The following is a 27,930-nucleotide window of genomic DNA, read 5'->3' on the forward strand; positions in this document are numbered from 1 at the left end:
AACTGGCTTGCTATGTAAAAAAGAGGAGACACTGCAGAATCCTGGGGTTCTGCATAGCCAATCTGCACAGAAGATATCCTGATTAGTAGATACCAATCCTTAAATCCTGATTATTTTTTTAAAACCAAAAGTACTTTTTCAAGTTTGTTTTCAAAGCTGGAGTGACAAATGAGAAAATTCAACCAAATTGGTTTCACTTTTATTAATATGCACCTCATATTCAACCGGAGAAGAATTTTATTACAACTATAGGAAACTTGCATTTGGTAACTTTGAACCCTCATGGATAATTATACAACCTGTTTATAAGGAAATTGACAGCCTCATGACCTGTTGTGAATGCAATTTCCTAGGCTCCAGCATCACTTTTTCATAAGAGATAGAAACATAGAAAATATTTTGTCCAGAAATTTTCTCAGTCACATTCACATCTGCAGGAAGGGTATTAATACGTGAAATTATTTTACTATCATTCTTAGATATTTGGTTTTGCAGATTTATATGAATATATATGCATATGTAGAGAGAGAGAATGAAAATTTATTAAAACACTCTTTCTATATTTCCTAATAGGGTCTGATTTTCAGGTTCAAGTTCCTCATGCTCATCACTTTGGCTTGTGCTGCTATGACTGTTATCTTCTTCATCGTCAGTCAGGTGAGTGGATCCTACCTAGGGCTTCTAAGGAAACTGTCCCTGTAGAGGTTCCTTCCTACAGCACAGGAGATTTTGCAGAGCTGCTGAGGACAAAAGTAGAGAGGCTTATTTTGTTTAGCTAACCAAGCCTTGTTTGTTTAGACCATTCTAAGATGACACTTTCCACAGGCTGGTAACATAGACTGGCTTCCCCCTTCCAGTTCTACCTTGTAGAAAGTTACTAAATAAAACCTGTAGCAATATGGAAGGGACATTTCACTTAATAGAATAAAAATTTCAATCCAATTACATTGCAACCTAAACATGAACATAACTCAAAAGTTCATTGATAGAATCTTATCTTTATATTGACTACTTCTAAAACTTAAAGTTATGATGTACTTTAAAATCTCAGTAATGATAATTGTTATTTTTAAAGATTGATTACTTCGAAAAATTTAAAAATTATATCTTTTACAAAGTTTTCTGACGTAAGGTAGGGACTGTTAGCCATGTTTGGGAAAATATTAACTCCCATGACTTCTGGGTGTTTCCCTTCACTCTGTTTTCCAGAGATGTAGTGATTTAATAGGTTATTTAACATTTCTTTGCTTTAATCTTTTTAAAATATGTAATAGTACCATATATAGAAGTAATATTGCCAACTATTTAGTAGAGTCCTTGGCATGTCATAAGCATGAACAGCTACATTAGTAACTTCCCAAAATGCATACAAGTCGGATACTAGAACTCAGTCATTCTGGATCTTTTGCTGGGTTTCTATCATTGCTGTATTTGGACAACATGGAGCAGCTTTCTGGCAAAGCCATAAGAGAAGACTACTTCATCTTTTCATCTGCTAGCAATTTCCCTTTAGTCCATGCACTCTATATTGATTCTTTTGGCAATCTAGAAAAACTATGGTTCACTTCTCAGAATGTTTCTAAATAAGTAAAAATAAGATATTTTAGGCCAGGTAGTGGTGGCACACACCTTTAATCCCAGCACTTGGGAGGCAGAGGCAGGTGGATTTCTGAGATGGAAGCCAGTCTGGTGAGTTCCAGGACAGCCAGGCTTACACAGAGAAACCCTGTCTCGAAAAACAAAACAAACAAAAAAGATATTTTAGATTTCAAAGAGAATCATATATACATGTATCCCATCTCCCCTCCTCCTGCTTCTATGAGGGTGTGCCCCTACCCACCCAACCACTCCCACCTCCCCATCCTCAAATTCCCCCACACTGGGGCAGCCAGCATTCACAGGACTAAGGACCTCCTCTCTCACTGATGCCCTACAAGGCAATCCTCCCTTACATATACAACTGAAGCCATGGGTTCCTCCCTGTGTGCTCCCAGACTGGTGATTTAGACCCTGGGAGCTCTGGTTGGTTGATATTGTTGCTGTACCCATGGGGCCAAAACCCCCTTCACCTCCTTCAATTTTCTCTCTAACTCCTCCATTGGGAACTCCTTGATCAGTTCAATGGTTAGCTGCAAGCATCCACCTCTGTATATCAGGCTCTGGCAGAGCCTCTAAGGAGACAGCTATATCAGGCTCCTGTCAACATGTACTTCCTAGCATCCACAACAGTGTCTGCCTTTGGTGACTGCATATACCTCACTCAGGATGATATTTTCTAGTTCACTCCATTTGCCTAAGAATTTCATAAATTTGTTGTTTTTAATAGCTGAGTAATACTCCATTGTATAAATGTTTTCTGTATCCATCCTTCCATTGAGGGGCATCTGGGTTCTTTCCACCTTCTGGATATTATAAATAAGGCTGCTATGAACATCGTGGAGCATATGTCCTTGTTATATATTGGAGCATCTTTTGGGTATATGCCCAGGAGTGGTGTAGGTGGGTCCTCAGGTAATGCTATGTCCAATTTTCTGAGGAACTGCCAGACTGATTTTCAGAATGGCTGTATCAGCTTGCAATCACAACAAAAATGGAGACATATCCCTTTCTCCACATCCTTGCCAGCATCTGCTATCACCTGAGTTTTTGATCTTAGCCATTCTGACTGTGTGAGGTGGAATCTCAGGGTTGTTTTGATTTGTATTTCCCTGATGACTAAGGATGTTGAACATTTCTTTAGATGCTTCTTGGCCATTTGAGTTTCCTCAGTTGAAAATTCTTTGTTTAGCTCTGTACCCCATTTTTAATAGGGTCATTTGGTTGTCTTGGGTCTATCTAATTTCCTGAGTTTATTGTATATATTGGATATTAGCCCTCTATCAGATGTAGGATTGGTAAAGATCTTTTCCCAATCTGTTGGTTGCCGTTTTGTCCTGTTGACAGTGTCCTTTGCTTTACAATTTTATGAGGTCCCATTTGTCAATTCTTGATCTTAGAGCATAAGCCATTGGTGTTCTGTTCAGGAACTTTTCCCCTGTGCCTAGGTATTCGAGGGTCTTCCCCACCTTCTCTTTTATTAGTTTCAGTGTATCTGGTTTTCTGTGAAGGTCCTTTATCCACTTGGACTTGAGCTTTGTACAAGGGGATAAGAATGAACTGATTTGCATTCTTCTACATGCTGACCTCCAATTGAACCACCACCATTTGTTGAAAATGCTGTCATTTTTCCACTGGATGGTTTTAGCTCCTTTGTCAAAGATCAAGTGACCATAGGTGTATGGGTTCATTTCTGGGTCTTCAATTCTATTCCATTGATCTTCCTGCCTGTCTCTGTATCAATACCATACAGTTTTTATCACTATTGCTTTGTAGTACAGCTTGAGATCAAGGATGGTAATTCCCCCTAGAAGTTCTTTTATTGTTAAGAATAGTTTTCGCCAGGATTGGCTATGAGACTATAGGTCTTCAACCCCGTCAGAAATCCAGAATGACTGAGTTAACTGAAATTATGGGAAGCACTAAACATAGCTTCTAAGACTTAGCCAATTTATAGAGACCGCCGAACACCTGGAAAGCCCATATACTACTGAACGTTGGAGCATCAAATCTTCAGCCTTCTGTCCCAGAATCATCTGACAGACCTTAGTGATGCAGAATTATTAAGGGCTGATTACTCTGTCTAGGCAGATATAATCAGTCGACTATTCTGCAGGTATGTCCTTTTCTGAACATTAATTTGTCTGTAGATGGAAAGAGGCAATTCTTGCCTAGTGGCTGTAACCGCATTTACTTTGATAGAAAAGATCTGAGTGGATGGTTTTCAGCTGACATTCATTCTAAAGCCAAGAAAAAAAGCCAGGTTCAAAACTGTTTTAGTTAGGAGAGATGACAGAGGTTCTGGTTAGTCAACAAAATGATGGACTGGGTATTAGGACTATCTTGTACCTCACTGGTACAATTAGGAATAAGTATGCTCTGATTGTATTCTGAGAAAAAAGTTTTATTTTAACAGGAAGGGTGATATGTAGGAGGAGCTAAGGGGGAAGGAGTACCGAGAGGAAGAGATGGAGTAAGGAGAGGAGAAGATGAAGGAGAGGAGAAGCTAGGTGATGAGAGAAAAAAAGAGAGAGAAAGGGGGGGGCATGGAGGCAGATGTTCACGTGTCTCCACCAGTCAAAGATAGTTGATATATCTAGGTTGGGTATTGGGTTACACTTCTGATTAAGCATTACCAAACTTATAAAGCCTTTGATTAACATTTTTAAAAAATTGTATAAAAGGGGGCATGGGATAGGAGTTTTCTAGCAAGGGGAAATGGGGAAAGGGGATGGCATCTGAAATGTAAATAAAATATAAAAAAGTAAAAAAAATAAAAAATAAATAGTTTTCGCAATCCTGGATTTTTGTTATTTTGAATGAATTTGCAAAATTGCTCTTTCTATCTCTATGAAGAATTGAGTTGGAATTTTGATGGGGATTGCATTGAATCTGTAGATTACTTTTGGCAAGATGGCCAGTTTTACTAAATTAATCCTGCCAATCCATGAGCATGGGAGATCTTTCCATCTTCTGAGATCTTCTTCAATTTCTTTCTTCAGAGACTTGAAGTTCCTGTCATACAGATCTTTCACTTGCTTGGTTAGATTCACACCAAGATATTTTATATAATTTGTGACTATTGTGAAGGGTGTCATTTCCTTAATTTCTTTCTCAGCCTGTTTATCCTTTGAGTAGAAGAAAGCTACTGATTTGTTTGAGTTAATTTTATATCCAGCCACTTTGCTGAAGTTTATCAGGTTTAGGAGTTCTCTGGTTTTGTGGTCACTTAAGTATATTATCATATCATCTACAAATAGTGATTTTTTGACTTCTTCCTTTCCTATTTGTATCCCTTTGTCTTTCTTGTCTAGTTGTTCTGGCTAGGTCTTCGAGTACTATATTGAATAGGTAGGGAGAGAGTGGGCAGCCTTGTGTATTCCTGATTTTAGTGGGATTGCTTCAAGTTTCTCTCCATTTAGTTTGATGTTGGCTACTGGCTTGCTGTATATTGCTTTTTTTTTTTTTTTTTTTTTTTTTTTTTTTTTTAATGTTTAGGTATGCATCTTGAATTCCTGATCTTTCCAGGACTTTTACCATGAAGGGATATTTAATTTTGTCAAATGCTTTCTCAGCATCTAGAGATATGATCATGTGGTTTTTTTCTTTAAGTTCTTTTATATAGTGGATTGCGTTGACAGATTTCCAAATATTGAACCATCCCTGCATTCCTGGGATAAAGCCTACTTGATCATGATGGATAACTGTTTTGATGTGTCTGGGGATTCAGTTTGTGAGAATTTTATTGAGTATTTTTGTATCGATATTCGTAACAGTGATCTGTCTGAAGTTCTCTTTCTTTGTTATGTCTTTGTGTGGTTTAGGTATGAGTGTAATTGTGGCTTTATAGAACAAATTGGGTAGTGTTCCTTCTGTTTCTATTTTGTGAAATAGTTTGAAGAGAATTAGTATTAGGTCTTCCTTGAAGGTCTGATAGAATTCTGCACTAAAACCATCTGGTCCTGGGCTTTTTTTGGTGGGGAGACTTTTAATGACTGCTTCTATTTCGTTAGGAGTTATGGGACTGTTTAGATGGCTTATCTGTTCCTGATTTAACTTTGGTACCTGGTATCTGTCTAGAAAATTGTCCATTTCATCCAGATTTTCCAGTTTTGTTGAGTATAGGCTTTTGTAGTAGGATCTGATAATATTTTGAATTTCCTTAGTTTCTGTTGTTATGTCTCCCTTTTCAGTTCTAATTTTATTAATTTGGATACTGTCTCTATGTCCTCTGGTTAGTCTGGCTAAGGGTTTATCTATCTTGTTGATTTTCTCAAAGAACCAGCTCCTGGTTTTATCGATTCTTTGTATAGTTCTTTTTGTTTCTACTTGGTTGATTTCAGCCCTGAGTTGATTATTTCCTGCCTTCTACTCCTCTTGGGTGTATTTGCTTCTTTTTGTTGTAGAGTTTTCAGGTGTGTTGTCAAGCTGCTAGTATATTCTCTCTCCAGTTTCTTTTTGTAGGCACTTAGGGCTATGAGATTTCCTATTAGCACTGCTTTCATTGTGTCTCATAAGTTTTGGTATGATGTGCCTTCATTTTCATTAAATTCCAAACAGTCTTTAATTTCTTATTTCTTCCTTGACCAAGTTATCATTGAGTAGTGTTGTTCAGTTTCCACATGTGTGTGGGCTTTCCATTGTTTTTGTTATTATTGAAGACTAGCCTTAGTCTGTGGTGATCTGATAGGATGCAAGGGATTATTTCAATCTTTTTGTATCTGTTGAGGACTGTTTTGTGACCAATTATATGATCTATTTTAGAGAAGGTAGCATGAGGTGCTGACGAAAAAGTATATTCTTTTTTATATATTTTTAGGATGAAATGGTCTATAGATATTTATTAAATCCATTTGGTTCATAACTTCTGTTAGTTTCACTGTGTCTTTGTTTAGTTTCTGATTTCATGATCTGTCCATTTCTGAGAGTGGGGTGTTGAAGTCCCCCACTTTTATTGTGTTAGGTTCAATGTGTGCTTTGAGCTTTAGTAAGGTTTCTTTTATGAATGTGGGTGCCCTTGCATTTGGAGCATAGATATTCAGAGTTGAGATTTCATCTTGGTAGATTCTTCCTTTGAGGAGTATGAACTGTCCTTCCTTATCTTTTTTGATAACTTTTGGTTGAAAATCGATTTTATTTGATTTTGGAATGGCTACTTCAGCTTGTTTCTTGGGACCATTTGCTTAGAAAATTGTTTTTCAGCCTTTTACTCTGAGGTAGTGTCTGTCTGTGTCACTGAGGTGTGTTTCCTGTATGCAGCAAATTGCTGGGTCCTGTTTACGTACCCAGTCCATCAGTCTATGTCTTTTTATTGGGGAATTAAGTCCATTGATGTTAAGAGATATTAAGGAAAGGTGATTGTTGCTTCCTGTTATTTTTGTTATTAGAGATGGAATGATGTTTATGTGGCTATCTTCTTTTGGGTTTATTGGAAGATTACTTTCTTGCTTTTTCTAGGTTGTAGTTTCCCTCCTTGTATTAGAGTTTTCCATCTATTGTCCTTTGTAGAGCTGGATTAGTGGGAAGTTATTGTGTAAATTTTGTTATGTCATGGAATACCTTGGTTTCTCCATCTATAGTAATTAGAAGTTTTTCCCAGTATAGTGGTCTGGGCTGACATTTGTGTTCTCTTAGGCTCTGTATAACAATAGTCTAGGATCTTCTGGCTTTTATACTCTCTGGTGAAAAGTCTGGTGTAATTCTTATAGGTCTGCCTTTATATGTTACTTGATCTTTTTCCTTTCTGCTTTTAATATTCTTTCTTTGTTTTGTGCATTTGATGTTTTGATTATTATGTGATGGGAGGAATTTCTTTTCTGGTCTAGTCTATTCAGAGTTCTGTGAGCTTCTTGTATGTTCATGGGGATCTCTTTCTTTAGGTTAGGAAAGTTTTCCTCTCTAATTTTGTTGAAGATATTTACTGGCCCTTTAAGTTGGGAATCTTCACTCTCATCTGTGCCTATTATCCTTAGGTTTGGTCTTCTCATTCTGTCTTGGATTTCCTGGATGTTTTGGGTTAGGAGCATTTTGCATTTTCTTTGACAGTTGTGTCAATGTTTCCCATGGTATCTTCTGCACATGAGATTCTCTCTTCTGTCTCTTGTATTCTGTTGGTGATGGTTGCATTTATGACTCCTGATCTCTTTCCTAGGTTTTCTATCTCCAGGGTAGCCTCCCTTTGTGATTTCTTAATTGTTTCTACTTCCATTTTTATGTCCTGGATGGTTTTGTTCAATTCCTTCACCTGTTTGGTTGTGGGTTTTGTTTTTTTTTAATAATTCTTTAAGGGATTTTTGTGTTTCCTCTTTAAGAGCTTCTACCTGTTTACCTATGCTCTCCTCTATTTCTTTAAGGGAGTTATTAATGTCCTTCTTAAATTCCTCCATCATCAACATGAGAAGTGATTCAAAATCTGAATCTTGCTTTTCCAGTGTCATGGGATATTCAGGACTTGCTATGGTGGGAGAACTGGGTTCTGATAATGCCAGGTAACCTTGGTTTCTGTTCCTTATGTTCTTGCACTTGCCTTTCACCATCTGCTTATCTCTAGTGCTACCTGTACTCACTGTCTGTGACTGGAGCCTGTCTCTCCTATTATCTTAGTTGTGTCAGAACTCCTCAGTGTTCAGCTATCTCTGTGATTGTGTTATGCTGAGATCCTGGGTGAAAGAGCTCCTGGGACTCAGGCTGCCTCTAGAATCCTGAAATTCTATGATCCTGGGAGTGTTAGAGCCCCTGGGAGTTCAGCTTCCTCAACTGCTCTGAGTGCAGCAGATCCTCAGCTGCTCTGAGTACAGTGGTTCCTCTAGGGTGGGTTAGGATATGGTGTCTTCACAGGAGTCTGCCCCAACAAAAAGGCTCTTCTTTGACTTGTAATAGGCGTGTATTTGTATCAGTTTACTTCACTCCAAATGCAATAAAGCTGTTGCCAATACTGAATGAATTTTTCAACAATCTTTAGTGTGTGTGTATGTGTGTGTGCGTGTGTGCATGTGCACATGCGTGGGGCACATGTGTGAGAGGAGTCAGTTTCGTCCTTCTACCATGAGGATCTTAGGGATAAAGCTCAGATCATCAGCTTCAATGACAAATATCTTTTATCAGCTGAGCTATCTCTCTGGCTAATGGATGTATCTTTATTTCAGTTAACCCATATTTAAACAGAGGTATTGAGTAAGGCTTCACTCAACTTTTGGCTAGTTTCCTCATGTCACCATTATGTTTCCTGGTTCCTCCAGCCACTTAGCAATATACTATTCTTAAACAGCCTACTGAGTTCCCTGACTTTGAGAACAGGAATTCCTCGTTCAGAAGTGGAGTCTTCAGTAAGATAAACCATGCTCTCTGGGATGTGACCGGGAAGGGCATTTCCATTCTTCAGGCCTGCCTCTGCCCTTTTACAAAGCTGAAGTCTTCATGTACCCACTTTTGGGTCACTGCCTTTTCTACTGACTTAATTCTGCAGAAACCCTTTCACCTGAATTCTAGAGGGATTAATCCCTAAGATGACTGTGCCTTGCTAGAATTTAATCTTTAAACATGTTTAACTGTTGCACATTTTAAAGTGATGGAAACTATTTTAAAACAGAATTTGCAGCTTTTCTTTGGAGAGAGAGATTAATTTACCATTGCTCCAGTATTGGGCTCTAGCCTGCTTTTTACATTAGCTGCAGTAGTCAGGTGGGTGGATTTCAACTCCAAGGGGATATGATGTCTTTGAATTCCATTAGTACCACACATTCATCCTGCTGCTTTTTCTTTTTTCTTCTCTTAAAAAGGTTTATTTATAGATAGCTAAAACATTTTCCTGCATAACTGTGTCCCAGGTACTGTTAATATAGTCATCAGAGGATTTATTTTCTAATATCATTTTGGAATGTCAGAGCAATGAGCTTACTTGAAAGAAAATGTATTGGGTAACTTTTTGAAATGGATCTCAGCCTTAGGTAAAAGGTATGTTTTTTAAAACTCCTGTTATACTTGTTGAGAGGTTCCATTTATGCCCCATGAAATATATGTGGGGAATCTTGCCAGGATATTGAAACTCTAAGGCCAGGAATGAAAGGCATATAGGAAACTGTTGGAATGTGGTGACCTTAGGCTTTGTAGCTGGGGCTGGGATTCAGTCTTTAATGCCTGCTATTTTAACAGTCTGAGTCACAGCAATGTAGAAATTATATTTTAGAGTCTAGTCTTTCAGCCCCTTTCGTTCTAGAAGAGAGAAGTGTTCAGTTTAGAAGTGGTTTTGGCTAAGAACAGAAATACAATGCAGGAAAGATGTACAGAGACCTTCACTGAAGGAGCTCCCAGAGGACTGATATTTAGGTCAAGATACATGTAATAAATACCCAGAGAACCTGTTCCCAAGTTCTTTTTTTGGTTACACGGATATAAGCAAATATTTCCTGTAAGAGAGCCTTTGTTGGGAGTTTGGAAATGTTGTTATTGGATTGCTAGTTGTCAAAACTACTGGGTATAAAGGGATTTGACCTCACTTGGCTGCAAGGTATAAATGAGCCCTTATACAGAAAAGAGTTGTTGAAATGTAAAATCAGAAAAAAGGAAGAGTGTGTAGAGAGTAACATGGTTGGTACTGTAAATACTTGTGTTTTCTCTTTGAAAGTTAAAATAGGAAATAGCTGCCCCTATAATTTACTATTGTAAGAATTTAGATCTACAAGGCCTGCTCTGTTGAGGTTGCTCATTTTGGGTTATGTTAGTGGGAATGTGCTCAGAGTTCAGCATGTCTAAAGCACAAGTAATTGAGAAAACAGAAGGGGAAATACAAGCCAATTTGTTAACTCTGGGATTACAATATCTGCATGATTTATTTATTTATGTAGCTTATCTCTCTGCCTACCAGTAAATAAGCATTTATAGATAGAAGTCTATAGGTATTTAACTAAGGGTCATGAAAGAAATGCTCTCTATATAATATATAACCATATATGATTTATCATAAATTGTATATTACTGTGTTTAGCATATGCAGGGCATATATGGTTTTGTTGCCCCACCCCATGCCCCAAATTAAAACACATAGACTTGTGTATAAATACTGATTAAACAATGGCCACTGAAGTGACCTTCCATGGTAGTTGTCTCCTGTCTTGGTTGTCTTTCTACTGCTATGTTAAGATACCATGACCAAGGCAATTTTTAAATGAAACAATTTATTGAGGGATTGATAGTTTCAGAGGATAAGTCCATGGTCAATATGGCAGGGACCATGGCAACAAGCAGGAAGGCATAGCACTGGAACAGTAACTGAGAGCTAACATTCAAGTATATAGGTATATAGGGCTCCATCACCACTCTTTCCTTATTAATCATCTAGTAGTACTGTCTTTGATAAAATCCCTTACAACTGCTGACTCAGAATCTGTATCTCCTAGGAATAAATCTGGTGGTTACCCCAACTCCTTACGTAGTGGTATTTCCCACAACCTTCACCCTCACCAGCTAATGGTATTTCCCTCTCATGTCTTTTCCTTACCTGAAGTTAGCCTCTTCTTCAGAAAAATTTGTCTTACTCTGAAACTCTCCTTCCTTCAAAGCCCAGGTTATTATCACCAGTTGATGGTAGTCTTTGTACACCCACTGAAAGACCTTGTTCATCTCATGTCTGAATACAAGTTAAGAATGTTCATTTCTCCCGCCCCCCCCCCCCAAAGCTAACAAACCTGACCTTCAGAGCTCAGGTATTATCTTGGAATACAGTAGTCTCACCACTCAAAGCCTGTTTTTATTCTCTAAACAAGTTGTTAAGACTCAAGTTCTATCCCAGCTAATTCTCAGAATCTATAACATAGCCATCCTCTACCTTATTTCTGTTGCCTAACTCATTAGTCTCCTCCACTATGAGAGGAACTACATCCATTAAAACTTCTCTTCAATCAATAGTGAATCATTCACCCTGCTGAATTCCTATGTTCAATTCTAGCTCTCCTTTCTATTTCCTTATGTTCCCACAGGCATTCTTATAACAGCACTGTATTATCAGATATTGAATACTGTTAAGTACCAGGCCTCCTATTTTTTCTATCTCCTTGTTTCCACAGATATTCTTATGATACCTCTGCAATAAGAGATAGCAGTTGAATACTATACCAGACATACAGAGCTTTACTTAGATGAGCCAATCATGCCAATCCTAGTAAGAAGTAACCCATCAAATATATCAGTTCTATGGAATGAGGAAAGTTCAAGAAGCTTTAACCTTAGACAAAGAACCACAGAATAAGGAATGCTGAAACCAGAATAGTCTTCCCCAGGGAAGAGCTGACTGGTTGGTTACCTGATACCAAATAGTGCAGCAAACACATACATATAAATAACATTGATTATAATACCATGTTGATGTATTTATACATTTAGTTACACACACACACACACATATACACACATTTAAATGAAAAAGAAGCTGTGAATTTGAAAGAAGGTGGGTATGAGACAGTACATAAAAGAGTTTGGAAGAAGGTAAAAGGAAGGGGAAAATAATATAAGCATGTTATCTCAAAAATTAAAAATTCTAATGCAAATCTTCAGAGAAATTGAAAACAGATTAAATAAATTAAATTTCAATTAAATTAAAATATAAATTATGAATTTTCTCAGATTTTGCTCAAAAATTTAACCTCTTACATACCACTTCCTTAGTTGAAGGCCCATTGTCCCAACAGAGTAGAAAAGTTGCTTTGTTCTGTCTTGCTTATATCTAATGAGCCCAGCCTTCCCTGATAATTGGACTAGACCAGAAGCATAGATTTCTGCAACTCTCTTAAAGCTTCTTTTCCCCTACCATAATATTCATTGAACATCAGCCTATATTTTATAAAGTGGGCACAATCTGTATTTTAATGTTAGAGTGGCATTTGGAGACATTACTAAGAAGTCATAAATAGCTTCAATGCTGACACATGACCTAAAAAAAGTAATGGTTACAAACTCTATATTTGTCAAAGCCACAACCTGGACATTTCATAAAATATATTTTCCAAAATAAATTTTCTGAATTGAAGTAAACTCTAAAATGAATTTATGGTAGTAGTTTGTTTTATGAGTCACAAACATGAAAAATTATATACCACAAGGGATACATTAACAATGGTAAGTCTATAATTAGATTTCATGGTTTCCTGACACAACAGGTTTTTCAGAATAAAAATATATAGTTAATACCTTACTAGGCTTAGGGACCCTTAGGGAGGTCTGAAGAAACACAGATCCACTATTGCATAAACAGGAGCCAAGCACAACTGTTTTGTTGAAGTCACTAACATTTAGATCCATTCTGCCATCTTGGAATTTAGAAGTATAGCCCAGACTCAGCTGTCAGAGAAGCAAGTACCCAGGACTTCCTTTCATCCACATTTAAAATTTCCTATAGCAAGCAGAAGTGTTCAAAATCATTTCAGTGATCCTATTGCTTGTACAAATTATTAGTCACTCAACTCAACAGCTCTGTAGCAATCCTTAGTATTAATCGTATATCTTCAGAATACTCTGAAAACAATTACTAAGTCATTTTCCTCAAACAGAAGCAGTTTCTGAACATCTCTTGCAAAAATGGAAAGTATATGGGAGTTTCCTAATTACTTTTATGAGCAGCTTACCTAGAATAACATTTCATAAATAAATATGATATATTGTACTATCTCCCACACAATTTCTAGAAATTACATATATATTCAATTCCAATCTATAACCCTGCAAGATTTTAAGGAAACTGAATTCCAGAGACTTCACTCTTTCTTCATTGAGTAAATGTGCATTGTTTGTTTACTGCATGCACATAGAACATCAAGCACTGAAGATGTTGCAGCTGCAGCAAGCAAACTATAGATGGTTTTGCCTCAGGGAGCTTTTATTTAGATATGAAGAAGGCAAAGAAGAAATGGTAGCTGTGGATGGAGTCAAATGCAATTCTTTAACTTCTTTAAAGAATATTTAGACTTCAGTTTCTAGGAAGAGATACTCTTAGTTATTCTAATGTATAGTTAAAATAAAAACCACTGTCATCTTTGCATATAGTAAATCCTCAGGAGACCTTAATTTATATGGATTTTATTCACATTAAAATGTGGAGTCTTTTAGGGCCCTTAACTTTTCCATTTGAAGAAGAGACTCGGCTTTCATGTTGATTGATTTTTATATTGGTATTATGCTTTTCTGTTTCACTTTAATACCTTCTTTTTTATCTATAGGTGACAGAAGGCCATTGGAAATGGGGTGGTGTCACAGTTCAAGTGAGCAGTGCTTTCTTCACTGGAATCTATGGGATGTGGAACCTGTATGTCTTTGCTTTGATGTTCTTGTATGCACCATCCCATAAGAACTATGGGGAAGACCAGTCTAATGGTGAGTCTCTGTCTTTTTATTGCAAATTCATTCAGTATAGAGTAGACTTGTCTGCAAGATTTAAACAGCTTAAAACCCTGCATTCGTCAGTTAAAATTTCTTCCAGATGTCTTTCCAATACTACCGGTGTAACTGGAGGATTCAGGAGCCATAAAACAAAAAATCAGCACAAGCTAGATAGCTCTTGAATATTCATTTTTTTAATCTCTAAAATATATTGAGAATATTTCACTATTATAAAATATGTTTCAATTATAAAATATAGGAGTATAGAATAAAATTTGTTTTTCTCACTTTTACTTGAGCAAAAATTACTCTATGAAAGTCTGCCACATTTATTCTTCCAATAATGGCAGTCAAATACTGAGGTACTGGGTAAACGTACCTATGATGTGCTGTTTTCTTCTCGGTTCTCTTTATGAGTTTTTGCTGTGCGTGCATGTGTGTGTGTGTGTGTGTGTGTGTGTGTGTGTGTGTGTGTGTGCATGTGCTGCAATCTACTTAGGACTCATGTATGCCTCAAGAATGTTTTCTTCCAAACCACGCTTATCCTGTCTCCTAGTGCTGAGAATACCACCTTTTCCTACCTTATAACCACAGAAATACATGACATTGATCCAAAAACTATAGTTAGGCATTCTTGTCATGTCAGAGGAAAGGAAACTGAGATCTAGAAAAGAAAAGAGATTGTTAAGTCTCTGCACTAGCCATCACAAAGGGAAATAATTATCCCTGCCCAATGCTGTTCAAATGTAACAGATGGCCAATGAACAACTTTTAATAGCTAGTCTTTTGGTTTACCTCCAGTCTTACTCTTTTATCTTTTTTACACCTGCTTTCCCCTAACTGCATCAACATTGTAAGTGTAACATAAGACATGTTTCCTGAAATTAGTACTAGTGTGTTCTAACTTGGTACAGAGATGAAAACTCTGAAATCTCCTTTCATTAAAACTTGGCCTCTCTTTTAAGTACTCAGTGTATAGTGAATGAGTGGATTCTGTCTTCATCAGAGCCTGCTGAAATTCCTCTTTGTGACACAGTCTATATATTGCCTCCTCATATAAAACATTATTTCTTTGTGCTGATGATAGGTTTTAGTAGTTTGGTAAGTTTAAGCCAGGTTGATAAACATCAGTGAACTGCAAGTCATCTTATATGTTGACTTTTTTGAAATGAAGAGCTGTTGTCATTCTGTTTTTAATCTATCTCTGGCATGAGTCTTAGGTGAGTCAGTTTATCCATTGCCCACCTTTCTAGAGGTTTGAGACCTAGGCATCCATTAGTTTCTGTTCCACTACTAGTTAGTTCATGCATTATAATATTTAGCATAGTGGAGCCTGCAGCTTTTTAAGCAATCAATCTTCATAGTGCCATGATAATGGGACTGTGGATTATAAAAAAGAACATTTATTTTATTTCATGGTCATCTTGCTGGACTTTAACAGAAACCACATAGTCTTGGGCTTGACTTGAATTTGAGGTGTTTTTGTTGATATTGGGTTGTTTTTGTTTTGTTTTGTTTTGTTTGTCTCTCAAGGAAATAGCAAATAAAATAATTGCTATGTTTCCTAGATGTTGTAAAAAAATATGCTGAGGGGAGAGGGGGGAAGTGGGGCTGTGGGCGGGGGAGCAGCCCCTGCATAGTCTTATTTTTGTTCTCTGTTCCCCTTAAGGCCGCAGAGGGAGAAGAGCTTTGGTGGAGGGTAAGACTTTTGTCTTAGGGGACATTTAGGGTTGCTGTATAATAATAAAAAGTTTACTTATCTAAGTCTGAATTACTTTGCCACTGTAGCTGACCTGCCTTCTATATTCCTCTGAGACTAGAAACTGCAGTCTCTGGCACTCAGCACCTCATCCTAAAACAGCAGATTAAGCAGTGTAGCCTTTGTTCTATCTCCACAGGAATTTCAGAGCTCTAACTTTCAGCCTGCTAATTGAAGTCCTGGGAAGAAAAGGGGACACATTGCAAAGTAGTTTTGGCCTTTATTATTAAATTCTAAAAAGTATCCTATGAAAATTCTCTTTTAAAAAGTGGATAGGGATGAGGAGAAACAAGGAGGATAAGGAGAAAAAATGAGTGAGTGTCCTCTGTGTTCTCAGCACTTATACATCTTTCAGAATACATGATCATGTAAACATTTCATCAGAAGTTTACACATAAATAAATCATAAATTGAATACAAGGTTTACAACAGAGAATATTTACATACATATCCACTAGGAGTAATTATCTGGCTAAAGAACCTGTCACAGCTCCACAGGTTCATGGAGAGTTAAAAACCATAACTAAGTTATTAGTGATATTTTGTATAGATAAATCCAGTTAATATTTTATCTTCTATCTTAGCACCTACAATAAATCATAAGTTCCCTTTTTATGACCTTTGGTTAATGGTTTACAACCTCTGGGAATGTGTTCTGAGTAGCAGAGGCAATTAACTAGTGACACTTAGAGACTGGTATTTCTCATTGAAGTTTTGACTATAAGAAAGGACCTAATAGCAGTCCCCCTATAAAACAACTTAATAAATACTGATATAATTTTAGGAATTCTTATAGAATTATCACTTAGAATTAAGAAGTCGTCTATTTGTCTATATAACATCACTACAAGACAGTATATCTTTTATAGTTCTACAGAGATCTGCTCAAAAGTGTGGGCTAATACCTAGTGATATGTTTAGTAATAATAGCAAACACATATTGACAGCAGGAACCTTTCCTAAAATGATTTTCTCTTGGGCCTTGCCTATTAGACCAAATCTGTTTTGGATTATTAATCCAAGCAAACTCATCTCAGGAAGATTACCTGCTAACTATTAGCTCGTCCTATGATGGCTTCTGACAGCTAACAAGTTGTAGTTAGTGAGCACTGACCACATGAACTCTTCTGTATTTTGTTGACAAATCTGCTAATCCTCTGCACTCTGTTTATCTATTTTAAACAAGCTCTTCAATTTACACACTGTCAGATCCTGTGGCTTGTTCTTATACTAACATTGTCACTGTGACAACTCAGGGGTAATGTTTGTCAGCACACTACTGGGTATGTGAAGCTCCAGAGTCATTACTAGGTGTGGAGCCAGGCCACTCTCATCAGGACTTCTTGCTTTGTACAGTGACTTAAAAATCTCACAATTGAGCCAGGCGGTGGTGGCGCACACCTTTAATCCCAGCACTTGGGAGGCAGAGGCAGGCGGATTTCTGAGTTCGAGGCCAGCTTGATCTACAGGGTGAGTTCCAGGACAGCCAGGGCTATACAGAGAAACCCTGTCTCAAAAAACCAAAAAAAAAAAAAAAAAAAAAAAAAATCTCACAATTGAGAAATATTATGGTGTTGTCCTCATCACATTTTTTGTGTGTGTGTAAGACTGATTGATTGATTGATCTGTAATGGCACAGAGGCACAGAAAGCTCAAATCCCAGTCTACAATAGTAGAACATATCCTCATATTTCTTTCTAAATATATGTTTGGAACATGCATGCCCTTTTAGTTGTCGCTTTGACTGTTATGTGCCACTGTCATGTTGTGTCCAGATTTTAGAGATGCTAAATATCTTAATATTTCCTTGTAGAAAACTAGCATAATTTCTCAAACACCTTATTAGAAATAATCTTAAGTACTTACTAACAAACTTTTGGGGAACTTCATGTTAATCATAAACATATAATCCACACAGTTCAACATTTTTTTTTTTTTGCATATTGTGACTTTACAGTAGCTCTGAAGCCCTAGCAGTTTGTACCCTCTATTATTCTGTGTGGCTTCATGACCTCACTCAGTTGTAAAAGGATCTTTTTACATTGGGTTTTCTTTTTCTTTTTCATAATTTATTTTTATTTATATTACATCCTAATCACAAGCCTCCTCCCTCCTCTTCTCTCATTCTTGCTCTTACAAATCCATTCCCCCATTAATCCCCCTTCTCTAAGGAGAAGGGGAACCCACCCTTGGGTACCACCCTCTCTGGCTCACACAATTCTATTCCCCACTCTTCCAGATTCCCCTAGTTCCATTGGATGTTTGACTCTAGGTCTCTGCATCTGCTTCCATCCACTGTTAGATGAAGCCTCTCAGGAGACAGCTATGCTAGGTTCCTATCTGTAAGCATAGCAAAGTATCATTAATAGTATCAGGGGTTGGCTCTCTCTCGTGGGATAAATTTCAATTTGGGCCAGCCATTGGTTGACCATTCCCTCACTCTTTGTTCCATCTTTATCCCTGTGAAGCTTGTAGGCAGGAAATATTTTGAATTAAAGATTTTGTAGGTAGGTTGATGTCCCCCTCCTTCCATTAGAAGTCCTGTCTGGCTACAGAAGGTGGCCACTTCAATCTCTATATCCCCCACTGGTAGGAATCTCAGTTAGGATCACCCCTATAGCCTCCCCCATCCCCACAAATTTCCCTTCTCACTTCCAGCCCTCTCTCACTCCCCGAACACCTGATTACCATCCCCATACCCCTCCTTACCCCGTCTCCCACCGAGTTCCCTCTCTCCATCCACCTCTGATGACCATTTTGTTTTCCCTTCTTAGTGAAATTCTCACTCTCATCTTCCCTTGGTCCCTCTTTATTACCCAGTTTCTTTGGGTCTGTAGATTGTAGCATGGTTTTGCTGTACTTTATGTCTAATGTCCAATTATAAAGGAGTACATATGACATGTGTCTTTCTGGGTCTATGTTACCTCACTCAGGGTGATATTCTCAAGTTCCATCCATTTATTTCAAATTTCATGATGTCTTTGCCTTTAATAGCTGAATAGTAATCCATTGTGTAGATGCACCACATTTTCTTCTAATCACCTTCCCTCTTTTATTTTTATCTTTTTCTTTTTCTCTGAACCTCTCATCTTCCAGCAGACCACAATAGTAGGTCCTGTACATTCTGTAACTTTATGCAAGATCCCAAAGCTTCTTGGAAAGGTCTAATTTGAAATATTCCAGGAAAAAAATGTAAAGAAAGTCAAGAAGATGAACTGTACTTTTAAATTCCCTGAATGTCTGAGAGTGGCATTTAGTCTCCACAGCCTTTCTGTTTCTTTTCCTTTTTCTGGATTGTTTTCATTGTTAAGCTGGCTTAACAAATAGATCTAGGCCCTATGAACCCTATTCCACCAAAGCTTTCTTCACCCAGGAGGGATCCTTAACCTGATGCACACCTGCTTTCCAGTAGAGGATTTGTCCCTAAACTCCAGGAAAGAATGCCAGTGCCGGGATGCTAAGCCTAGGAGCCAGGGTAGGCAAATATTGGTGAATAATTAAAGGGTATTTCTACATGGAAGACATCATGCTGTATATTTGATTTATTTCAAAATGTTTTCGAAAAAACCTAATGTTCATTATTGTATTTTTAAACATCATTACCACCATCATCATAACACCCAATTTCTAAGATAAACTTAAAGCTAATTGTAATACTTTATATTAAATCAATTTAGATTTACAAATATAGTATTGTTTTTTCTATTCTTCTCTGAACAGAAATTTCCTTATAAAAAATTATTTTCCAAGAAAAAATACACAGTAAACAATAAAGTCATTTAAGATTTTGTGGATATATCAACTATCTTTGACTGGTGGAGACACATGAGCAATACCAAACTTATAAAGCCTTTGATTAACATTTTAAAAAAATTGTATAAAAGCAAAAAGGAAAAGGGGGCATGGGATAGGGGTTTTCTAGGGAGGGGAAATGGGGAAAGGGGATGGCATCTGAAATGTAAATAAAATATCCAATAAGAATTAATAAATAAAAAATAAAAAGATTTTATGGAGAAAACCAAACGTGGTGATGCATACCTTTAATCTCAGCACTCAGAAGGCATAGGCAGACCATCTCTTACACTAAGGCCTGTTCTGCAGAGCATGTTCCAGGACAGTCAACACTACACAGAGAAAGCCTGACTTGAAAATCCAAATAAATAGATAGGTAAGTAGGTAGGTAGGTAGATAGATAGATAGATAGATAGATAGATAGATAGATAGATAGATGATAGATAGACAGACAGACAGATAAAAAGAAGAAGACTGTGAAGAAAACACAAGCTTCGAAAGCAGTCACAGATAGCTCAAGATCCTGGTTCTAGCGCAGACTATATTTGACCTTGAGAAACAAATATGAGCTCACAGTACAGGAACTCTCTGTTAGTTATAGTGTGTTATTTGGCCTTGATGATTATTAGGTTGTAATTATGAGGTCTCTTTTAATATTAGAACAATTCTCACAAAGGATCTATGAAGTACTCAGAATATTCACAGAAGTTTCTCTTCTTTTTACCAAAATGGCTACAATCACAGATGTGATAAAGGTTGCCAGTCTTAGCAGACTGCATCCTGGTGGAAGGCATTTTAGGCCATTAGAACTGTTCAGTACCACACCCCAGTGATGACACACCAGAGGTACTCATCCTCTACCATTGTCCATGGAGATCAGCTGGAGACCAAAAGGCCATATTGTTTAAAGAAAGAAAATCTTAATTTTGGACAATCTTGATCAAAGATGAACTTATGTATTAATAGCTAAAGAGAGAAGGTTGTTATGTGTGAAAGTTCCCTTAATTCCTCATATGTCCCCAATAATGTTTTCAGAGAGTTTCTTTTTGTGTTGGATGGCAAGAACCTTTGAGTACCCAGAAGCCATGACCTTGAACCAACAGATGGACAAGACATTTGCAGAAGTAGGGGTTCATGGTGTTTAGAGCCAAATAAAGAAATCTTCACTCCCCCTCTATTACTGGTGTTTTCCAAATCCTGTCCCCTAAGGGGGAAAAGTTGTCCTGCAAGATGCAAGAATCATAGATTTTGCTTTACAGATTTTAACTCTCTGAGTCTTTAGCTAACACATCAGGTAAATTAATAATGCTACAGTAACCTTCCATCTTACAAGGAAATACAGGGCATGCTAAGCCTCCAAGAATACACACTGAAAATGTACATAAGACAATAGCTCTCTTGTCAGTGCTCTGATTTGTATGCTAAAAACATATCATATATTAAAAGAATATTAATATTCTAAAAGTCTCTCCACATTATTAGATGTGTATATTTATAGCTATAGCACACTGCATTGAACCTCATATTTGACCGGTGGTCTTATTGGCTTCTAGAAACTGTAAAATTGAAAAAAAAATGCTCTGACCTAAAAGTCAAGAGTGTAGAGCTTGGTCTGTATTGCTGTGGTGTATGTCTGCATCTGATATTACTGTGAGTAAGTTTTAGCCTTGGGAATGATACCTAACCACAGCTTCTTCATCAGCAGAGTAAAAATAAGAGTGTTACCTCTGTTAGTAGAATGGTTTGAGCATTTCTGTACCTGTGTTTGTAAAGCAGTTAGACTTGTGTCAGAGCCAAAAATGATAGTTCACACCTGTAATCTCTGCAGTCCAGAAGTACAGTGGTGGGATCTTGAGTTTGAGCCCAGCCTTGGCTAAAGAGTTAAATTCCATCTCCAAAAAGAAAAGAAAGAAGAAAGAGAAGGTAGAAGGGGAGAGAGAACGATTAGAACTTAAATGCCTATTTTTGTTTTTTTTTTTGTTTGTTTTAGGCAAATATTTTGGCTGTTTCTTTATGTAACCTGCAACATCATATACATTTTTAAGTAAATACTACTCCTGTTTTGGCCAGGATTGTCTTTGAAATTCTGGTGAACTGACTTTGATATAATGGCTTATCCGAAACATACAAATCCATAACTCAAATTTCTTTGTCTAGAAGTGTTAGGCTTTTGTTTTCCCTGATCAACTGACTCATGAGACAGATATAGCTCTAGCTCATTCATGAGCATGCAAGTGTGTGTGTGTGTGTGTGTGTGTGTGTGTGTGTGTGTGTGTGTGTATGAAAATAGAAGAGGCACCATGAAAGAGGATTGAAGAAAAGAAAGGATGATGACATACATGTGATATAAAAGCAAAAGATGACTCAAGGTGAAGAAGGTGACAAACTATCAAAAAAAAAAAAAAAAAAAAAAAACATGGGATAGTAAGGAGAAAGGCATGAATACATGTATATTTTAAATGCCACAATGAAACATGTTACTTTTTAGGCTAAGTTTTAAACAATTTTAAGGAAAACAATAGAAGTTTGTGACTGTCCTTAAAGCTTAAGGTAGCTTTTACAACCTCTCACCAGCTTTGTTATGCATTTCTTCTCCTGTCCAGAAATAGATTTAATGAAAGTGCTGGAGGCTGACCTAATGCTTCTTTATTTAGAATGTTCTTTTCCAAAGTCTTGAGAGCTTGTATTTAATAATGTGATAGATCATGGTATACCATACAGAAAAATGGATCAATAAAGAAAAATAAATACCATATGGTATCCATGAACATATCAGCCAAACACTCTGTAATGACTGGGGATGACCTGTGGGATTCTGAGACTTTCAGGCTTTCTCAGAAGGTTCTGTCAGGTTGCTCTCTGCTCAGGATAGTATCCAAGGGACTTTCATAGTTTCCTTAATGTTCAGGAAAGTGTCTAAGGGACTATCAGTTCACTCTCTAACCCTAACCCTAACCTGGAGTGTAACTATATGCCTTAAACTGAAAAAAGTTCTAGTTCTTGAAAATACTGTAGTTGTGTAACATGAAAATCACACACATATACACACTCCCATGCACATGCACACATTTTATGTTCTATTTTTCTACACTCCTATATATAAATGTGTGTGTGTGTGTGTGTGTGTGTGTGTGTGTGTGTGTGTGTGTGTGTGTGTACCACTCACAGTTAAACTGAGCATTGATTTTGGGTGTTTTCTACTCTCACCCCACTAATTTGCTAGCTTATTCATATATAATTGAATATTCACTACCAAACTCTTATTTTGTTCATTATTATTTTTCTGCTAATTAAGGAAAGGCCATATTATTCCATTTTAGGCAAACAACTTTGTGTTCTGATAATGAATTCTAGACTTGATGTATAGTGAGTCCTGAGGGGCAGGAAAAAAATTTGGTATACATTTTTGGTACTTTGTTTCTGAAGAAGGTTCTTAACCAGTAAATTAGATACAGAAGCTTGCCCTAGTACACAGTTAGGGTAGGCAGGTCTTGTTTGTAAGAGACATAGTCATTGTATATGTTATCATCAGTAGCTTCTATGTGCCTATTCATTCCTGCACATCTGTTCTATGTATCTTTTATTGACCTAGCCCACTGCATTTACCTCAAATGCAGCCTGCAAGGCCACACTGCTATGCTGTTATGTACCTGTTTCTCCATGGAGGTTGGGTTGGTTCCCTTGATTTTCTTCTGAGGCTCTTTTTCTACTTAGCTTGTATGATCATAGTTGTTGAACTTTTGCGTGCTCTTACACAGATTAAGTAAGATTGGATAATAAGTATTTATAATAGTTTTAAGTACAAGGTAAGCTTTCATTAAATGTTAATAATACTGTGAATGATATCATCAGTTACTTAACTCATGTATCATTAATGACCTGTCTGTGTGCCAAAAGTGATTCTTTAAAAATATAGATATAATAAATTCTAAGCAAAAATGTTGAGAGAGCCTATCAGGATAGAATGTGATATGCTTCTCCTTCATCCTTGAACAAGTATAACACTAAACATTTTGTTTCAGGTGACCTGGGTGTCCACAGCGTTGAAGAACTGCAGCTCACTACCACAATCACCCATGTAGATGGACCAACTGAGATCTACAAGTTGACCCGTAAAGAAGCACAGGAATAGGAGGCTATGGTATGGCACCGGGCTGGAATTGTCTCTCTATCCAGCCTCTTCCCCTGGAGTAGAGATCCTACTATACAGAGCTCAGTGAAAAGTGAATGCCTAGTGCTTCTTAGGTATAGTTTCTTAGAACAATGGATGGACATTTGTCAGACAACCTCCAATGGTGGCTGTTGTAAGACTTCTGCCACTACTATATAGCATATGTTAACAAAAACTGATATGACACATTTTCTGTGATCATTGTTAATTAGTGACATAGCCATATCTGTAGCAGGTGGGTTAGTAACCCTCACATAGAGGGGTATACTCCTTGGGATGGTTTGGGCCAATAGGGCCTATATTGAGTAGATTATGACTTTTTTCTGTTTTAGATTCTGTGATATGTTTAAACATTCTTTGCAGTCCAACATTTGCTGATGTCGTAGTTTTTTCACTCTCCTCCATGAGCACTTTTTTTCTATTTATATCACCAAGTAGCCAACTGAGTTATTTAAGTTGTCAGTACAAATATGTCCACTTTTTAAAAAATGGGTTACTGTAAAATAACCAAACTTCATGAGAAATTCTATCTTACCAGAGGCATTTTAGCTTCGAAACCAAATCTGTGTATTTGATACTAATCTGTCTGTTGGATGTGGATTTTGAGAAATATTTGCTGAACTACTCAAATAGGATTTCTAGTATTAAATGGCCTTTGGGTCCTAAAAGCTTTTTTAACTTCTTGCTTAAAATGTGTTTTCTTTTGATAAGATGCTTCAAACAACCTCCAAAACTGTAAATCCAATCATTTGAATAAAATGAATGTAAATATACACCCCTTCCTGCCCCAACAGTTCTCAGGCAAACAGATTCAAATCTGCTCGGATCTTGGAGTACCCAGGTGCTGGCATAAATAGCTTGAGTATTTCTGGAGGTGAAGCAATACCTTCTGTATCAGGTATTAAGCCTTTCTAGGCCAGCAAGGAATGTTCATATACATGAGGATTCAGATGCTTTAGACCCTCATACACAGGCAAACCACATCCTGTGTTTTTCCTAACTTTGGCTAGAACCATGGTAAACAGTGACAGAGAAAGCACTTAAGGGTTGGCTCTTGTCTTTGTGCATTTTTCTAAACTGCTGAATGTTAGATAGGTATGTGATCCATTGTATCAACATCCACTTACTGATCTGCCACCTATAAAGAATCAAGTGTAGTTTGTGCCTCTGTTTCTATTACAGCAAATAAACTTCAAGCACTATAGTTATCTCCCCTTCTAGAAAATGGAGTCTCTATTCTTTGGGATTGGATGATAGTCTGAGAGAACATTAAAGAAATATTATTTTTCCCAGGGCCAAATGATAGAGAGTAAAGTATTAGAAAAACCATAGTAGCTATGTAATTTATAGGAGGTTTGGGTAAAGTTAGGTGCCAAGACTATATGGTATGTAGAAAGACACAGGATGATCCCTTGGAGGCAGAATAAATATGGTTTTCAATGTCAGGCTGCCTCAAGTTTTATACAAAGGAGGGATATGCTTAGAATTACCTCTGAAGCAAGGAAAGGCTTGATGGATCCTGCAATGAGCTCATAGGCCAGAGCCAGTCAGCAGTAGAGGATGTGGAGAAGGGTGGATTATTTTGGAGATAAAACAGATCAGACATGGTTTGAATGTTATGAATGTGAGCTTCATAAAGAGGCAGAGAGCAGAGTCAAATTTCAGACCCTTGCTGAGAAGTGGCGAGCAGGTCCCTGGCTCAAGTAAAGATTCCTGAATGAAATGTCAGTATGTACATAAATAGAAGAAGCCAAGATTAGCTCAAAAAGGGACCTTCCTAGAATAGTTTATGGTTCCCTTGAAAAGTTGCATTACCCCAGAAAGAATGGGCTTGGGGGTAGCTCTAATAGGACTTAACTTCAGAAACTCATGTTTACCCTGAGTTTTTATTTACAAGTCTCTCTCATCAAATCTAGAGACAGTATATCCTAATGCCAATCCAGTTACACAGTGAGTCATATCAAACAGCATGATCTTGTGAATAGCAGTCAGTCTGCAAAGGAAAGAGAGCACTTTGAGCTGGGCAAACCATTTGAAAACATCTAATATGGTGAGGATGAGGAAGAATTCATATTTGTCTAGACTGAGTTTTAACTATCACTTCCTGGAGGGAACAATGAACAGAGTGTTGATGACTGACTTGGCCATCAACAATTCTCATCAAGAATGAGAAGTATGCCCAGGCAGAGCATCAAAACATCAATAATGTGTAGCCAGGTATGACCACATTCAATATGAGAGAAAAATGAGAAAGATTAAGAAATAGCATGTGGTTTTCAAAGAAGTCCAGAGCCAGAGTGATGCAAACAAGGCAGTACTGGGCTATCCAAGGCCCAGAAGCTCTATGAAAGTGACTGGAGCATAACGCATGTAGTTTGGGGTATGTATGTCATTCATATGTATCAGGCAAAAAGTTGGAAAGAAAAACAGAGCAGAATCAATGGATGGACATGCTGGTCAACAAGGAGAAAGATGGTTGCTCTGAGTGGAGCCAGAATAAAGGCACTGATTTTGAAATCTGAGACCAGGCATTAAGGAAAGACAAGGATACAATGAAACAACACTCAAAAAATACCAGTGATTAGGATCTAGAAACAAGTTGAGGACTTAGCTCTACATGACTGAAAGTACAATTTCATCGCACACAGTAGAGAAATATTCGGTGGACAGTGGAGGAGAAAATTGAAGTCCAAAGGAGAAAGTTTGCAACCCTGGAAGGGCTACCAAGAAGGCCTAGCCAGCTCCAGTCTGTGAAGAGTATCCTGGAAATGCCTCAAAAAGAGAGAAAAAACTATTAGAGATGATCAGATCTGGGAGAAAACATAGCTATGAGTACCAGTTTTATATACACATCACTACTAAAATAAATCTTATAAAATCTAAAGGATATTTCAGAAAATATTGCAATTATCTGACTATAAAATAAAATTCAATATATTCAACAAATACATAGAAAATAAAATCACTTTCATTTGGCTACCATATTGTTTTCAATTTTTTTTATATATGTTATATCTACATTTTCCCCTTTGGGGAAGAGAATATTCATCAAAATGACGTAAGTAGTTCCACCCGTGGCCGTCACATGTTTTTATCATTTCTCAGAACTGAGTAAATTCATTCTTACAATTCTAGTGCCTGAGTTCAAGCCATAGAGGACCTGTGCAAGGAAGGGACTCTTGAAACTGAGCCCCCAATGTAACACAGAGTGAAGCACGCAACTGTCCTTTAGCTCCACCATTCTAGACACTTTCTCCTGTCAGGTGATCACTGAGGCTAACAGAAGTGGGAAGATTTGTGTGTGTGTGGATGTTGAGAAATAGGTACTATATAAAGAGATCTTGTTTACTGCTACCTCATAAGTAGCTATTTTAGTGTAGGATTTTTATCAAGGAAGGTGAGTGAGTGAGAGAGTGAGTGAGAGAGAGTGAGTGAGCGAGCACATTTTTCTGATTCTTGTCTCACTCTGAGTGATACATGGGCCAGTGTTCTCCAGAAATGCCTTCTTGATTTGGGTTTACTTTCTTCCTACAGGCATTCATCCTCAGGGCAGGTGATGAAGCCAACTTGCTGGTGCATGCTGACTCTCATGAATATGCTTTTGTATCTTTATCTCCCAGGATTGTTTTTATCCTGACACGTTTACAAGAACATTTCTGACTTGTATAAGTTTACTTTTACCATATATTAGTTACTTTTATATGTCTGTGATAAAACACCATGAGAAATACAACTTATAGAAGGAAAGTGTTGTTTGGGTTTATTTTTCATGGTGGGGAGGTAGGGAGACATTTCAGCAATATGCAGGCATGATAACAGGAACAGAAAAGTGAGGGCTCACATCTCAACCACAAGCGCAAAGAAGAGAGAAAAACTGGAAGTAGGTTGAGGTTTTAAACTCTTAAAACTGGGCTTCAACAAAAATACCAACTTTACCTCAGAATGTTTCCCAAGCAAATACCCCAACTGTATTCAAATATCATTTCTCATGTAAACCACTGCATTATCTCTTCTGAGAACTGAATGGTTTCTTGTTATATAGGGATTTCTTGGTTTGTAACTACATCAGTAGCCCCTTTTCTGCTGACATCAGAGGAGTCTTCCAGGGATGTTTAAACTATTATGTGTAAAGAGTTTTCTCTTTTCTCACCAACGCACTTACTCTTAGAATTAGGAATGCCCATTAGTGTTTGTATCAGGCCTTTCCTTTCTACCTTTCCATTTTTATATTGACTGTCCCTTCCCA

General features: G+C 37.3%; 1 protein-coding gene across 5 annotated transcripts in view; it reads left to right on the forward strand.

Moving 5' to 3' along the window:
- Nucleotides 1-27,930, forward strand: part of Wls (Wnt ligand secretion mediator) — a 99,363-nt gene that overhangs the window by 71,303 nt on the left and 130 nt on the right. For 2 of the 5 annotated variants that reach the window (XM_076933448.1, XM_076933451.1), the window contains 4 exons: nucleotides 574-657; nucleotides 13,803-13,956; nucleotides 19,095-19,196; nucleotides 23,536-24,909. In XM_076933448.1, coding sequence (XP_076789563.1) covers nucleotides 574-657; nucleotides 13,803-13,956; nucleotides 19,095-19,196; nucleotides 23,536-23,645 — 450 coding nt within the window. In that variant the 3' untranslated portion in view covers nucleotides 23,646-24,909. Of the gene's footprint in view, nucleotides 1-573; nucleotides 658-13,802; nucleotides 13,957-19,094; nucleotides 19,197-23,535; nucleotides 24,910-27,218 lie in introns of those variants that run through there. The other 3 variants (XM_076933449.1, XM_034499799.2, XM_076933450.1) reach the window with 3 other exon arrangements.

Source organism: Arvicanthis niloticus, chromosome 4 (assembly GCF_011762505.2).
Source record: "Arvicanthis niloticus isolate mArvNil1 chromosome 4, mArvNil1.pat.X, whole genome shotgun sequence".
In the NCBI taxonomy this organism is placed as follows: Eukaryota; Metazoa; Chordata; class Mammalia; order Rodentia; family Muridae; genus Arvicanthis; species Arvicanthis niloticus.